At 37.1% G+C, this 17,096-nt stretch overlaps 1 protein-coding gene across 1 annotated transcript in view; it reads right to left on the bottom strand.

The window, feature by feature from the left end:
* Window positions 1–8,622: 8,622 nt before the first annotated feature.
* The window catches only part of LOC119647312 (NF-kappa-B inhibitor cactus), a 63,123-nt gene continuing 54,649 nt past the window's right edge, over window positions 8,623–17,096 (bottom strand). The window contains exons 5-6 of the mRNA XM_038048230.1: window positions 16,437–16,685; window positions 8,623–10,074 (exon numbers count right to left, since the gene is read on the bottom strand). Of these exons, the coding sequence (XP_037904158.1) occupies window positions 10,006–10,074; window positions 16,437–16,685 (318 nt within the window). The 3' untranslated portion in view covers window positions 8,623–10,005. The remainder of the gene's footprint in view (window positions 10,075–16,436; window positions 16,686–17,096) is intronic.

Here is a 17,096-nt window from a genome sequence, read left to right as displayed (position 1 = left end):
GAGTTCGAGAGAAAAATCATTCGAAGAATTTTTGGCCCCATACATGAGGATGGACGATTCCCTAGCCTACATAACGATGAAATCTATCAGTGATAAAATCCGGCCCAACACGTTGCGATGACCGAGTCACTTAACCATGTGGATGAGCATGATCCAGACCGGAAAGTCAAAGGACAATATCTATGGTAGAAAAAGAAGGTAGACCCTGCCTGAAATGGAGCGATGGCGTAGGTCAAGACGCCAGATAAGTTTTAGGGATATCGAATTGGTGGACCTCGGTGCAAAACCGGGATGTCTGGAGCTTTATATGAGAACGTATGTGTGTACATGGGAGTTTTATCATATTCAGGGTAGCTCATAAGCGTATTGCCTCTCCACTGCACAATGGTGATGACAGTGGGGCGGTTTGGTTTTCGACGATGAAAGCCAGATTCAGATTTTATACCCAATTTGGAGACATTTGAAGACGAAACTGCGGAATTAGATATTGATGCGGATTCTATAATAGAAACCTTAGAAGATGATCACAAAGCGCAGAAACGGGATCATTAAATGGTAGTGTTCCTCAAACTCAACTTAAAGCAATCAATTAAAATCTGCTAAACAATCGCAAACTAAACAAGTCGGGAAACCGGAAGCTGAACGCTTCAGGTGTGAAAGGTTTTGTGTATGTCTTTTATAAAGACATTTGAGTGAGCATTTGTCCCATTAGTACGTAACACGTAATATATGCATGTGTTATGTGGGAATATCCAAATTCAGTATTGAATTTGCAAGGAAGCGACAAGTTTTACCTATTATAACTTTATTAGTAATAGTTCGATTTCGACCAAACTCAGTAGGGTCATGCTCTATGCCATACCCGTGGTGCTAAAACGATGTTAAGGGGGGTTTTGCAGGCAATTACTAAAAATGGTATGGAGGGTATTTTGGAGCCAAGGCACTATATAGTGGCCGCCTCTTGATTTTTTTCAGATTTTTCGGTTGGGTGGTTTTTGGGAATGGGTCCGTTAAAGAAATGATCACTTTCGACCCCTCGCACTCCCCACCTTTCCAACAAATGTCAAAACTTAGAACGGCTTCGGAAAGTACTAATCCATACTTTTCATTTGCTACCCCACATGACTATATTTGGCGAAAAAAAATTAAACCCCCTTTTGCATGTATGGGGAACCCCCCTTTAAATTTGATGTAGAATTATGTAACTCACTGTATGCGTGAACGTTCATAGTTCCTACCTTTACACCAAATTTAGTGCGAATCGCTACAACCGTCTCCAAGAAACGTGCGTGGGACGGACGGATAAACGAAAAACCGTCCAGATCTGCATTGCCTCACATATGGTACCGTTCACTCGCAGCCATCGCTAAAATACCTACGAGTAACTTTCGACTTTACTTTTATCGCGATTTGTCAGCTCTGTTCTTTTATATGCGGCACCAGTGTAAGCATCTGCATATCGGCTAAGTGCTGTCCGCACATGCTCTGCCTACCGGACAACATCGTATGAGGCAGCTTGCGTAATTGCGGGGATGATTCCAGTGGATGTTTTAGCCAATGAAGCAAGCCGCTTGTATGAGAAGCAGAAAGCGAGGCTCAGCAAGCAAACTGAGCGAATGAGGTCATTGGCTGCATAGCAAACAGCATGGGACCAGGCGAAGAATGGTCAGTGGACATACAGGCTAATTCCGAACATAAAGATTTGGACTACACGAAACCATGGCGAGACGAGTTACGACTTGACTCAATTCTTAAGTGGACATGGTGGGTACAGAAAGTACCTTTATAGGTTCGATTTGGATGAATCGCCAGATTTTCTTACATGTGAAGGTGCAGCAGAAGATGCAGAACACGTTTCCTTCGTCTGCCCAAGATTCGAACGTCCAAGGAAAACCTCGAGAATGAGCTGGGGTCCCCATTAAAAGTGGAAAATCTCGTTAGCTATATGGTGAAATCGAATACCGCGGGGAATGCGGTAGTTAGAACGTTTGTTTAACACAAAACATTAAAAAGAGTCCACCAAATTGAATTTAGGCTTGAAGAAGAACCTGCAGTTAAGTTTTACGAGTAATAAGAACTTGGCTACTGATCTCTTAGATCTTGATACCCTATTCAGTTCTTATGTTACCTCTTTCCACAGAACTTGTCAAGATGATTTTGAATGAGACTAATGTTTATTAAGTTCAAAATGATCCTAACTCCACTTTTCGCGATTACGTAGAGTTACAAAACACTGGATCCCAATACTCGGTACCCCAATAATACAATAATCATGATCGAATTTTCAAAATAAGATCCCCATGGAAAAACACCCTTGTGTGGACGAGCAAATATGTTTCATTACAGCACGGAATATATTGAATAGATACAATCCCAACAAACCACACAAATGGGGTTATAAAACCTTCCTGTTGAGCGGTGTTTCTGGTAGTGCTTCAAGAAGAGAGAGATTTGGTTGCATCATCCAATGTCGTCGTCGTTAGCTTAGCACGCATGATTCCAAGGTACCAGAATTTCCAACTGTATTTTGAAAACTATTTTATCACACTTCGTCTGTTAGAATATTTGACCTAAGAAGGTATCCATAGTCTTGGTACACTGAAAAGAAATGAATCCCGGCCTGTAAGTTGCTACCAGCACAGATAATAATCTGATTTCAACGGCATCGATGTATCTATCGTGGCATGGAAAGACAATAAAATTGTCACTTTGGCTTCTACTTTTGCTGGACGACAACCTAAAACTATTGTTCGCAGATGAGACAAGCAAAGTACGTGAATATAAAACAACCCAATGTTTTTAGATTGCACAATTGCCACATGGGTGGTGTCGACCTCATCGACAGCATCATGGGCGGCAATAAAGTTCAGCTGCGCAGCAAACAATGGCAAGTGCATTTGTTCTACCATTATTTAAACCTTGTGATGGCAAATGCATGGCTACTTTATAAAAAAGTCTCTAAGTACAAAAACCTTCCAGAAAGTTTATTTTCAGCAGATTTTCGTTAAGATGGTGTAGTAACTCTTTGTAAAATAAAAACCAAGAACTTCTTCAGTAACTTCCACCTTCCGTAAAGTCCACTTTCCGAAGCAACAAAAGGTTGACTAAGTACATAGTTTTTACGCTTATGGCTCAGTATTGTCTCCAGGCAACTCTCCCTATTTTTCTAAATTATTTTGAAAATAATGCAATAAATGAAAAATCGAAAGTAAACAATTGCTTTAAAAATGTCCATTTCCCATTCAAATTATTGTCTGATTTGTCCGATAACGTTGCAGAAAACATAAAAAAAAAAAATAGAATTCAATTTTCTTCTTAACAAAAATATACCATTAACAGATAAGGTCAACAAAAATTGGGTGCGATACTAAACTTTGCCATATAAAGTCACAAGCTCAACTAAGAGAGGAGGCCTAGTAACATTTAGCGGGAGCGCAGGCGTCTGGGGGGGATCTGAAGAGAGCAGCCGAACATTTTGACGAATCGGCAACGATGGCGCATAGGGGTGGTGAACACGATACGCTCCAGTTAGGAAATATATGGTTACCATTCATCCCTTAATGGGGTACAGCGCTTCAACATACACCTCATCATTCGCGGTTGAAATGTGCTTTAATTCTCTTTAGGACTTCCCTAGATGTTCGCACTCCTTTTCTACTATTCTGCGTCATGTGTTTTTGAAGCGGCCCACTCGCACGCCAGATACACTCCCTGATCATGCTGTCGAAAGCCTTCCCGAGATCGATGAAGAGCAGATAAAGCAAAGATCTCACCTACACGCACTGTTCCAAAATTATCCGCAGGGTGTTGATGTAATCAATGCAGGAGGATCTCATTCACAAGAATCAGAACTCCATCGAATCTGATACGGTTAAGAGCCGTATTGAAGAGTTCTTTACACCTTTTTTGCTGCTCGTCGTCGTAGAAAACAAGTCCTTCTCAGGGCCATCGAAAAGTTTGCAACCGCATGCAAGTTTTTCATGATGCGATTTATAGTTCTGAAATCATTGTAATCTGTGGCAGATTCCGCTTCCCTGACTGGCGCAATAACAAACTTCTTTTTGTCATCATGTTGAAATTCCCGGGATTATGCATGATTCCAGGGATTTTGTAAGGTACAGCCTTCCACTTATCGATCCGCTTCCACGATTCCGCAGTTAGCTAGATCTTGTAACGCCGACCGACCTAGCACTCTGAAAAGAGCATCCTCGATGGAGGCTCAATTTTCTTCAATATACTCAGGCGGGTTATTAAGAATATATACCGTTCCATCAACAAAGTAAGCCTCCCACTTTCGAGCGACAGTTAGATAAACGGTCGAGATTGAGCTCGGGGGTCACAGCTGTCGAATCCTGTGAGCAGTTGCGATGGCGGTGCCTCTCGAAGCCTTTCTTGTTGCGTACATCCTGAAGACAACTTCTGATCGCACAGTGGTCAATCTGATTGTTCATATGGTGGCGGTCAGCTGAAACCCAACTTACCTTGAGGCAAGCTCTGTGTTCGAACAATGGGCCACCAATGACAGGGCGTTGATGGTTTAATCAATACACAAACCTTCCATGGTTATCATTATGGTCGTCAAGGTCGTGTCTCTCCATCACATGTTCGAGCAAGGATAGTCAGAGCACACCTTGGCATTCGCAATATCACCTTTAGGAAACCTTTCCTGAATTGCGCCCCATAGTAATAGAGTGCGCCTTACGGTAGCCGTCAGTGACAAATCGACGCCGGATTCGTATCTACTGCTAATTGGATTTCCAGAGTACAAAGGAGTACCCTCTAGAGCCCCACTACCTTACTTCGTTTAGGCCCAGAACGCCCAGCTTATATCGCTGAAATTCTCACTCGAGTTGGAGAAAGCGAGAATTCGAGGAAACTTCGACACCATTGTTGACGAGCGTGCGCGCAGCACCATCCGTTTATTTGATTCATGTGGTCACATTAACTGGAGCCAATTTAGAGCAGAAATCCTGAATTTTAATATTCAGGTAGAAGAAATCGACAATGTAATTTGCTTGGCTATTGAGGTAAACCAAAATCGATGAGTCCCAGAACCCAATTTACTTTCTCACGGCATACTCATCTGAAAGTCTGGCAAATTTTAAAAAAAAATTTAAGAAAATTTGTCGTAGCTATTTCGGCTGTGTCCGGATAGCTGAATGGTTAGAGCACAAGGTTGTCGTACGGAAGGTCGCGGTTCATATCTCGCTGGCGGCAGTGGGATTTGTATCGTGATTTGACGTCGGATACCAGTCGACTCAGCTGTGAATGAGTACCTGAGTTAAATCGGGGAAATAATCTCGGGCGAGCGCAATGCTAACCACACTGCCTCCTACAGTGTACTGTAGTGTACCGTTACGGTCTTGAATGAAGTGCTCTAACACACTTCAAGGCCCTGATCCAATATGGATTGTTGTGCCAACGATTATTATTATTATTTCGACTGAACTGCTTTAGCACTCAGATTCGAGGAAGGCTGGCAAGCACAAATATTGGATGTCTTGTTCACAAATGCTTCAATATGCGGATCTGGTTGAAAGCACTATGTTTCAATAGTGCAAACCACCTCAAGCTGCCCAAAATTACACCTTCGCGTTTTTAATCCTTGTGTGGTTGCCTTCAGTTGCTAAGTCTTTCAAAGGGAAGACAGGCCCTAAATGTGTTCCGAATTTAGCAGTCAAAGCCAGTTCCCCACTTTCCTAAAACTATCAATTATCAACGATACTTTCTGTGGCAAATTTTTGTAAGTTGAATCTAAGGAGGGTCCCAATTTCAGGACTTTTCATCCAACTTCGGGAAAACTCTTCGAAATGAAGTGAATAAATATGATAGTTCAAAAGTATGAACTTAACAGGATCATCCCTGACTATCACTTTGGTATAAATCTGGAAGCCAACAGACTCTCAGTCATTCCCACGGCGTGATTAAGGCACACCATCAAGTGACATGTGCTCTTTACTCGAAAAAGCTTTTCACTGCGTCTGGACCAATGGGCTCATTCGCAAACCTTTTTTTTATTAATTAGAAGTCCCAATCATTAAACTGACAATAACTTTCTTTGAAGGTAAATATCTCTCTGACATCCTAGCTTAACTAGGATCCAATATCTAACTTCAGCTATTTTTAAATGTTGTTGAATTTGAATTGAATGAATGAATGTTTCTGGCTCAGAACATAAGTCTCGGCTGGGTGATTTCGAATTTCGTAGCGACAACCACTCCCGAAGCTATTGCTGCATAAGTGCCGGGAGTGGAGTGTGAACAAGAGTTAAAAACTTCCAAGGACATGCGATTAATAAGGCGAATCGTATTCAAATGAAGCTGTTCCAAGCTAGACACCACCGACAAGAGAATGGTCGTTTTTGAGTTTTGGCTCTGCTGACACTCAAATAAGATACAAAGTAACCCTGCCCACTGGTGCCCTCCAAAAGTTCCGTGCCCACGTACAATTGATAGACAAAAACCCCTGCAGAAACTAAGGTCAATATTGGAAGGCGAAAGTAAAATCTTCACTTATATTGAGTAAGATTAAGTAAAATAACCTAGATTTATCATTAAATTGACCTGAATCCTGTTTTTCTTTTAAATAGTATAAATGAAATGGTAGTTTCAACAATGTGTAAAAAAAGCAATAATATCTTAAACAGAAAGCAGACAATCCTTGATAGTCTAAATTATAGTAATTGATCTTTTGCACAACTATAATTGCTTGTTCTTATAAATTTAGGTGTAGCTTAGCAATGTTGACGGTTTTTCGTAAAAATGATACCCGAACAACTTTGCAGTTTATAACGATTAGCGTATGGAGTGAGATTGTTAGTTTACTTCAAGCATTGAAAGTGAATCACGGAAGATATTTACTTTTTTTACTTAAGATTCACCACTTACAGACTGATGAAGGGGTAACCAGTCTCAGAAATACTGTGAAAAATGAAATGAAACTTTGGAATGTCCTCTTTGATTCACTTTCAAATTAGTTTAGTTTCTCTTAACTTAACATCATTGTCAATGGCACAACAACCGGCCTAGACTCGTCTTAGTAAGGAAACAAATGTTCCGGTTTTGTACCGACGCCCAACTTCGATCGATGGTAGGGTCCCCTCTCTTTCTCTACCAGATCGCCCTTCTAAACTTTCCAAGCTCGATCATCCTTACCGATAAGGACTAAATGACCCACAAACAGCAACTTATTGAGCTGGATTTTATTAACAATCAGCAGTCGTGATTTTCACTCTAAAATTTTGCTGTTATATAAGTTACGGAATTGTCCATCCTCCTGTAGGGAGCCAAATATTCTTCGGATGATTCTTCTCTCGAACGCGGCTAAAAGTTCATAAGTTTTCTTCCTAAGAAGCCTTCGAGGAATACATGATGACTGATAAGATCATTGTCTCGTACACTAAAAACTTTGACCAAATGGCCAGACGTTTCGAGCTTAAGAGATCTTGTAAGCTGAACTAGGCTCTGTTGGCTGCGAACAACTGGGAGCAGATTTCGTCGTCATATAGTTATTGGTTGTCATTTTTGGCCCTGGGAATAGAAATTATCAACGGAGAGAGTTGCAGCCTCCTATATTTACTGTTTGCAATTGATCAGTTGATTTCGATGTTGTTGTTTCTTTCGTTTTTGGGACAGCTGTTGCCACCATGTATTTCGCTTTGCCTTCATTTATGTACAGCCCAAGACCTTACGTCGCCTGATCGACCTGAAGGCAATGTCTACATCTCGCGTTGTTCTTCTCATGATCGATATCGTCAGACCAGACCAGCAGTTGTACGGACTTGAAGAGGATGGTGCTCCTTCCATTCACATCAGCATTACGGATCACTTTTTTAGGGCCAAGTTAAAAAGGATACATAATATGACATCCCCTTGTGAACGGTCTTGAGAATGATCCTGCTGCTTTTATCTGGTCTCGCACATTCGTTAGGATCTGCCTAGTCAGTCTTATCAATTTAGTTGGGATACTGAATTCTCTCATGGCCGCGTCCAATGTAAAACTGGCTATGTTATCATAGGCGGCCTTGAAGACGATGGGTAGATGGTACAACTAATGGCACATTCAAACAGTTTTCCATCGTTCGCCGCAGAGAGAAAATTTAACCTGTTGCTGATTTGCCTGGAGTGAAGCCTCTTTGGTATGGACCGATGATGTTCTGGGTGTATGAGGCTATCTGCCCTAGCAAGATAGCGGAGAATGTCTTATAGTTGGTACTCCACAACGTGATACCTTTATAATTGCAGCATTACCTGATATTCCCTTTTCTATATATGGGACCAATAATGCTTCGTTGCCAGTCATCAGGCATTCATTCGCTGTCCCGAACCTGTAGCACAACCTAACCGCTAGTCATTACTTAATAGCCTCAACTCAACTCAGCGCTGAATTATGACTTATGAGATAATATTTGAAGTTTTTTCTCGAAGATTCACTTCTTTCGCATTTTAGCTCGCAGGTTAGAGTATAATATTAACTTTAACATTTCCATATTGACTAGCTTTTATCAACCGAGCTAACTCAATGTTTGGAAGCCTGAAAGAATACTTGCCAAAATTTGAACCTGTTGTTTTCTCAATGAGAGAATTTGTAATTTAATTGAAATTTAAGTTTTGAACTTTCCAATTTCCATATTTACAACATTGTTTTTATTAACTTCATTTAATGTATATGTTTCTCCTATTTTTTCTTCATTAATTTAAACATAACAGTAATAGTAATGACCTGCTTTTCATATAATACATACAATATAAAATAAATATCCTTACATTAGAAATAATAAAAAAAATCTCCAATTTCAATAAAGCTTTCACACTAGAGACACAGATTTCACATTTATGCTTAAGATTCATAATTAGAAACGACAATATACATACACAGTTCAATTTTTTCACGTTTTATTCTCCTTATCTTAATACATTCATTCCGTTATTTGTTTCATTTCTTGTATTTTTGTTGTGTTGATCTTATGAAAGAATACTTTTATTGTGTTATGCATTATTCCACTTCATTACATATCATTTTTTCTCTCTCCACGAATGATATTTACTATCCATCTATCTTTTTGCGTGAGCTTTGAAATTAATCTGCTTTAAGTTCATGAAAACAGTAGAAACTCTCCCAATATTTTAAGGCTGTAAATAGGTAAGACTGGTATTTTCAGATAACAACACAGTTTTGATGTTCAGAAGCATCTGACTCTGTTTATTGTACACTTGAATGGAAAGTGTAGTGTGGTATAATAGTTCTAGATTAGTTTTATATTATTCGGAAGAGTTTACATTTAGAAACTTCTTGAGTTGCTTCTTTATCGACGACGACTTTACGATTATTTTTAACAATACACTTTACAGAATATTCTAATACATCAGAACGGTTTTTAGTTATAGTCAAAGATTTTCGTTATAGTAATTTTGGAATAAGATTTCTTTCATGAACGTTTAATTGCTAAGAATAAGAGAAAACTTCTAAGGCACTTTTGTGTTGGTTCAATATTCTTTACTTTCTTTACATGGTCTGAAAATATTTAGCTGGTCCTAGCCTTCAGGATAACTGATTCGGTTACTCTATTTAGTCATATGGACAGACTTAGATTTAGATCTTTGTATAAGAAAAGAAGAGAAAAGAAAATCAGTGGCAGATTAAGTTATGATCCTTACTGAACAATCCAGTAAATACATGAATAGTTTAATGTTAAACTAGAATAAAATGTGTTATTTATACAATATGCAATGCATCTTTCTTCTTTGGAAAGCATTTTAGAATGTTCCTAATGCCTTGTGAGTTTCGTATCCGATATCTTTGTGCATATTTTCGTATATCGTTTTGTAATCTTGATTCGGTTAGTTTTGATCTAATGCTATCTTTACTAGTATTTTAGTATTCTTTTCTATAATTATTCTCTCAGTTTGGATTGTTTATTATGTATATATGTAAATTTCGATTAACTAAGCTATTATTGGATACAAATGACACATTTTGGTATTTTGACTTAATTATTTGGTGCTTTTACGCAACATTGATGGTCTTGCCATTGAATGAAACGAAATAGCCGGGATCACCAAACCGGTCGTATTGCTGCAAAAGAAAGAGATAATGAGGATTAATATAATGAGTTAGACAATAAAGTTTGAGGTTTGGGTTTTTATCAAGCTTTCATGTTTCTCCAAGAATATCTTTAATACGACTATATTATTTAAATGATAGTTTCTAGCAACATTTATATCTTCTCAAAGGAATGTAAAAACATTAAGATATCCTAGTATTTATTTGTAAACTTTGTCTAAGCCTATCTTTGATCTGAAAGCAAATATGCAATGTGAAAAGAATCCTCTTTTCTTTAACCATATTTTTGCATTCACGGAGGGCCTACTATCCCTAAATATTATTTTATTAGATCTTGTTAGATTCTATCACACACATCTTAGAAAGGCCTGCACTGTGATACAAACTCTTTAAACTCAGTCTAAGAAAGAAGAGCCTACAAGTAGTACAAAGATTTAAAAACAGTTGTAAAATGACCAATCTGGACGACCGACAGCGTAGAACAAGTAAGGAAGTTAAATACTAAAGATCAGTGAATAAAGTATTTTCAACCAAAAACAATGCTGCGTGGATATCGCCCGCGAAAATCAATTAAAAAATGGATGTTTTCTTCAACTTGTCGTAAAATCGTGTAATTAACAGTAGAGGCAGGAAATCTTATAGCAGTCAGAAAAGGAGCTATTCTTACCCTCATTCGTGGTAAACATAATCGCCCCGAAATTGCTCGGTTTCTACATATGCTAAAAATATCTTTGGAGGAAAGAGCTACCAACCAAAACCTAAGAACAAACTGTAAGAGCAAACGTAAAATCGTGCAGAGAAAAGACCGGATTGTGGTTGAAAACTTGTTGTTGTTGTTCCCCATGCATGCAAAAGGGGGGTGTAAATTTTGTTTTATCAAATATAGTCATGTAGGGTATCAAATTAAAGGTCTCGGTTAGTACTTTTCGAAGCCGGTCTTAGTTTTGACATTTGTGGGAAAGGTGGAGAGTGCAGGAGGTTGAAAATGATCATTTCTTTAAGGGGGTCATTCTCAGAAAGTACCAAACCGAAAAATCTGAAAAAACAGGAGGCTGCCACTATATGGTGCCTGGGCTCCGAAATACCTTCCATACCGATATCTGTTCAAATAAAGTTAATAATAGTATATTACTATAATTTTTTGTAATTGGCTGGAAACCCCCCTTGAATTCATCCTAGCACCACGAAATTGCTATTGTGATGTAGGCTATAATGTGGGGCATGAACTTACCAAGTTTGGTGGAAATTGAACTATTACTAACAAAGTTATAATACGTCAAAGTTGTTGCTTCTTTGAAAATTTAAGACTATGAAGACCCGAAAGTGGATACTCTCACATAATATATGGATATATTACGTGCTACGTACTAAGAAATACACAAAACCTTTCGTACCTGAAGCTTTCGTTTACCCGACTTGTTATTAAATTCATTACGTTTTTATCCTTTTTCAAAAGGCTCAAAAGGCAATATATCGAAATTTTCGTAATGTTGATAATTCGATGTTTCACGGAAATGTCCAAAATTTTGGCAAAATCACTCGCGACTACGATAGTGCTTCCCCCTCACACTTTACTGGTTTCCGAGAAACTAAAAGAACCCTGAAGAGAACTATAAAACGTTTTACATCCATTGACGTGATAAAAGCAGAATTAATAAAGGAGCTATATCATTTAACTGGTTTTCTAATTTTGCTTTTATCACGTGAATGGTTGCAATACCTCTTTATAGTTCTATTCAGGTCAAGTTCCAGAAGTGTTTTCAAGATTACTCTCAGTAAATTGTTGGAGATGAACATATATAAGGTGAGAACTGAAGTGAATAATGCTACATTCATTTCGAACTATTAAAAGTCCAATTAGACTTTTGGAAGAATTCTAAAAATATTCAAGTTTTACCGTCCAGTGTGACGTTTCAAAGCCAAACCTAATGACAGATTCTCTGGTTTGAAAGAGGTCGCAACAGATGTACCCCAAGCAATGGAGCAATGTTTTTTTTTTTGAAAGTACTAGTTGGTATGATTTTTAATTCGTTTTTGACTATTATGATGTATTTGAGTGGGTTCAAGCTGAGCCAAACAACCAAAAAAAATGTTTGAATATAACCAGCAGTTCCAAGATTAAAGATACCATAACGAATTGAGAGAAGGGATAAATCCTTCCAATCAATCACCTCAAACAAAATGTTCATATCATTCACAACGAAATAAACAAATGTGATCGTGGAAATCCTGGCGGAGTATGACTTGAATCGAGATAAAGACCCAAATCGATGAAGAATCGATGAAGTACTGGAAAGAGAAGGACGAGACCGAAAGACGAATTTAAACAGACAATGCCATAAAATATTCTCTTGTTGATCATGATCTTGTAAGGGGATGTGGACATTTTTTAAAGCTATCAAAAAGTAGCAGGATACGTTTGAACGTACTAGTACCAAGAAAATTTTCCACTTAAATAAGAAATGGAAATTTGTTCGGGATCTTGTACAATATTAAGCTGTATAACTAGTCTGGCCATTTGCTTAAAATGGTTTAATAGATGTACAATCGAGATAAGGTCACAAGTCATGAAAAAGAGGAGAAGACGATCTTCACGGATTAAATAACCCACAGATGCAGTCAGCGGATTGGGACTAACTCGTATCAAATAGAAAAGGAGGGCATATGATGTTCTATTTTAGAAACAAAGACACGAATGGATAATAACAATTGGATACTCAAACACGTACACCTGTGAAAAGTTTGGAATAATTTGCGGTTAGTAATTATCTTGTAGATTATTCTTCCGGTTGAAATAGTGAAACATATATTTGGTCAGAATTTCCGAGCTTTTATGGAAATTACCATTTTATAACCAACCTGTGTAGTTAAGAATTCCATTCAACTTATCATAGAAACTTTTTTATAAGTTGAAAGTCCAGACACAATATGCCAAAAGTTCAAGGTATGCATGTTCCAATTTTCTTTGAATATCATCAAAACCACTGCTTTGAAATCATTGGACCTAATTACTTCATGTGAAATTGCAATAGCAATCAAGTTATTTTCCAACATTCTGGAAATTCCAATTAAAGTTGAAGCCCCTCCCTTCTTTCGTCAATACCTATCTAAAGATCGAATTTACGTAAATATGTATGATTCCAATAGAATTTTTTGATTAGTGATCCCACATTTTAGGTGTAATCTTGTGGAAAATACGTTCTGAAAATTGATAACCAACTAAGTACAAAATACAGAACCAAAGGTAAATAATCAAGTTGCAGTTGTATGAAAATATCTAGTGGTAAAATCAATGGATGATTTGCTAATTAAATTAATGCACTTTTTGTAGAGAAACTATTTGGATAAGAAATTCAATGTGTGAGGTGAAGAAACTCTTCGCGGACATGGTATCACGTATTTTTTAAAAGTAATGGCGACAATGTCAAGGCTGGACAATTGAGGAGGATTGAATTATACTTTTCGGAGAAAAACGCAGTTCAATAAGCTTTTGTATTCTTAACCTTGACTTTAATGGAAAAATACTGCATCCGTTATGATATAGTGTAATTATGAAAATATATATGTGAAGTATATTTTGATGCCAACATGTAAGAGTGAGAATCGGAACAAGTAGACGCAATACGGTAGATTTGTCGGTGTTAAAAAGCAGGATTCGATCTCCTGGGATCAAAAACCCATTTTAGTTAGTAGATTTTAGACTATTATTTGAACAAAAATAATCAGAAACCAATTTGCAACGTTGAAAATGGTCTGTCCGTTGAACAAATTAAATTATATGTTACGTATTACATCTTGGCTCCAAAATTCCAGGCGCTTCTTACACAATAAAATGTATTGCCATAAATATTTTCATATCTACCCTGCATTCACGTGCACGATACTTCCAACATGTACAAAACACTTTCGGAAAATGAAATACCTCAATTTCTGTTATCTTTAAATGAATGTGAATTCCATAGATTTTTCGACAGAGAACCCGAGGTATTGGAGGAATCAAATGTTGATATTGATCAAAAATTTCATACAACTAGCTTTCATCAACGTGCAAATCAAAAAACGTATCAGCCACACAATTAAAAACATTGTGCGTTGGAAAATAAAACTTTGAAGAAACAGAAAAAAATTTCGTTAATTAAATGACTGCTTACGTAAAAGAGTTAATTTTTTTTCTGGTACGATTTCTGATTTTCTTGACAGTTTCCCAACAAATAGAACAACATTTCTCCTGAAACTTCATGTTAAAAATTGATCAAATGATCAAATTTTTGTGTGAAACAAATATGTTCTCTATTGTTTTTCTTTCTCGTTAGTTTTTCATTGTGTTATTATGGGAGTAACGATAAGAGGAATTTATATATGGACACAAGGACAAAGAGTGCGGTCTACAATGTTCCACGTTACGTTTAAGTGATGAATGAATTTTTAGTAAATGGCAATGGACGGAGCAAAAAACAAACAATTTTAATTGTTTAAAAGTTGGATTCACTCTTCTCTCGGTATCAATAGCATTGAAATAGATAATAATTCAATAAAGAGTGGCCATTCATGAAATATTGGACGTACGGATTAGATTTCTATCTCGAGCTATTTATTGCCAAAATCACTTGAGAAACAATGTGGTCATGTAATAATCGACTTTAGATAAATTTCTCTGCAACTACTGGACCCTAGCCTACCGAAGTACTTAGCAATATCAGCTTGGTAATGTGAAAATTTTTTTAATCGGAAGCCCACATATTTCAAATCTATATATCCGAAGAAATCATTATTCCAATTATACACATCTCACTCCACGAATGGTATTTACACTTTACACTTGATGACGGGCTGGACCACTTGGGAAGCAACTTAATTCCTTTCTTGTGGTCCACGGACTCCTCTTATTTGTGTTAAACAGCTAAGTTTTTCAAAAAAGTTCACTGACGGTTTCGTCCAGGGCAGAGGCAACTCATCAAACGTTGCCTCAACTCTGCCCTTTTTCTAGGAAAGTCGTCTCGTTCAAAAGGTCCCTTCGTAAGTGATATATGTTGGCCATAAATCCCTAAGCGGGACATAGTGCATCAGCCATACCTACGCGCCATCCCTGCCGGTTCCAGGTAATGTGCTTTAATTTCCACCACGATTTTCTAAAAAGTTTGGAATCTTCCTCCACTGTTCTTCGCCACGTAGCTCGGTTTGGTTTCTATTGCATGACATAATTCGCAACGAAATTGTCGCCTTTTCTCAGTGTGTGACTTATCTACTCCCATTTCCACCTTCGAATCAATAAGTCCAATCAAGCGTACCTGGTCCTTATACTGGCGAAGTTCTTCATTTGTTATTGTCTCGAGCCGGAGTATTCCGGTATGGTAGAAGATAATAGAAAAATAGATTGATTTTCGATCAAAATGTAATAATCTGCTAGGATATCAGATATTGGGGATATTGAGTTTGATGTCTGTGGTAACATTTCGAAGCATTTAAGATTCTTGTTCAAGATAAGTGCAAAACTAAAACCTTCGTCGCGATACTGATAATGATATTATCACTTCTACCAAATGACGCACAATGTGGTAAGTGCATTTGCACTGTCGTCTTTCTTTGGCAAATTACCCGCAGATTCACAAGATATTAATATCTTTACCAACATTTATTGATCCCTATGATACAGGAATTGGTCTTCTAGGGTAGCAAATTTAATTTGAAAGCCAATCTTTCTGCCATTATGAATACATGGTGCATGGGCTTTGATAATTGAAAATTGAGAAGTAAATGCGAATAAAAAGTTTTGAGATTTTCTGTAAAACAAAACCTTATTAAAATCGATTCAATATCTGTCTGTGCGTCCACAAGTCGATAAAACAGAATGCTCGAAAAGGTCGAGGAAGAAAACTTAAACCAAAGTGGTTACCCTCCGTTCAAAAGAACCCTTTGATGAATTTAGATATCGAATGCTGGAAAGTATTTGTGATAGCTCAAGTTTTTAATCAACATAGAATATAATTATTAAGATAAAAAATGTTGCAGCAATTAATAATAAAGACTGAAGGTTAAATATTTCATTTCTCTTTCCGGCGTATTCCCTTTTTGGGCAAAAAGTATTATTTAAGAAAATTTTTTAAAAGAGATACATCATGGTTTTTGACAGGTATTCATTTGAAGAAATATAATTTCTTATTAAGAGATTTTTGAAAGATCATTGGGCTAAAAATTTGGATCTTTTTTTGGCAATCATTGGTGCATTTTTACATAAAATTACTTAAGAGCCTGGCTGATATCCCAAAAAAAACTACAATCTAAACAAAAAAAATCTAAAGAATCTGAAATAACGCAGCTTGATAAAACTTCCCAAAATAATTTTAAAATACTATTGTAATTATTTAGACATTTACCTGAGAATCTGAATCGTCGTCATCTTCCTCGTCACTTTCAGGTGGAAGGAGAGGATCAGCTCCATGCTTTTCTAAACCAGTAGCAATCTGTTCGTGATGATTTGCTGCTGCTAGCTGATATGCTGTTAAACCGGCAAATGTTTCTGCTTCCAAATTCAATTTATGACATTCTTCCAATAGGAAATTGGCTAATACTTCGTTGCATTTTTCAATAGCAATGTGTAGTGGTGTTTTACCAGAACGGCCTTCCTACAAGAATAATTAATAACGAAATATTAACAAAATAAAGAAGAAAAGAAATTGAACAATGAAAAAGCATTAGAACAGTTTTTGTAGGGAAATTTTTTTTAATTATAATTGTTTAGTAATTTATTAACTTTTTGGATTAGAAAATATTAAAAAAACATAATTTTGAGTATAAAATTTTTTGGGCGACTTTTGCTTTATGTGTCATAATTTTCTATTCAAAAACTTTCAGACCCGATTAATGAAAATCTATATGACAACTGTGCTCATGAATGATTTGATGAGAAGTTCTTTGTCTGATAATATTCTAGAAAAGTTATCTGGGCGGGCTACTGAACAGTGTTCAAACTTCTGACATACAATTCTCATCAGAAAAATTTTCCCTTGAATCACTTCTTCATCCAGAAATGAGCA

Source organism: Hermetia illucens, chromosome 1 (assembly GCF_905115235.1).
Source record: "Hermetia illucens chromosome 1, iHerIll2.2.curated.20191125, whole genome shotgun sequence".
Taxonomy (NCBI): Eukaryota; Metazoa; Arthropoda; class Insecta; order Diptera; family Stratiomyidae; genus Hermetia; species Hermetia illucens.
The sequence above is the reverse complement of the archived record's forward strand: the minus strand, read 5'-3'. Positions and strand labels throughout refer to the sequence as shown.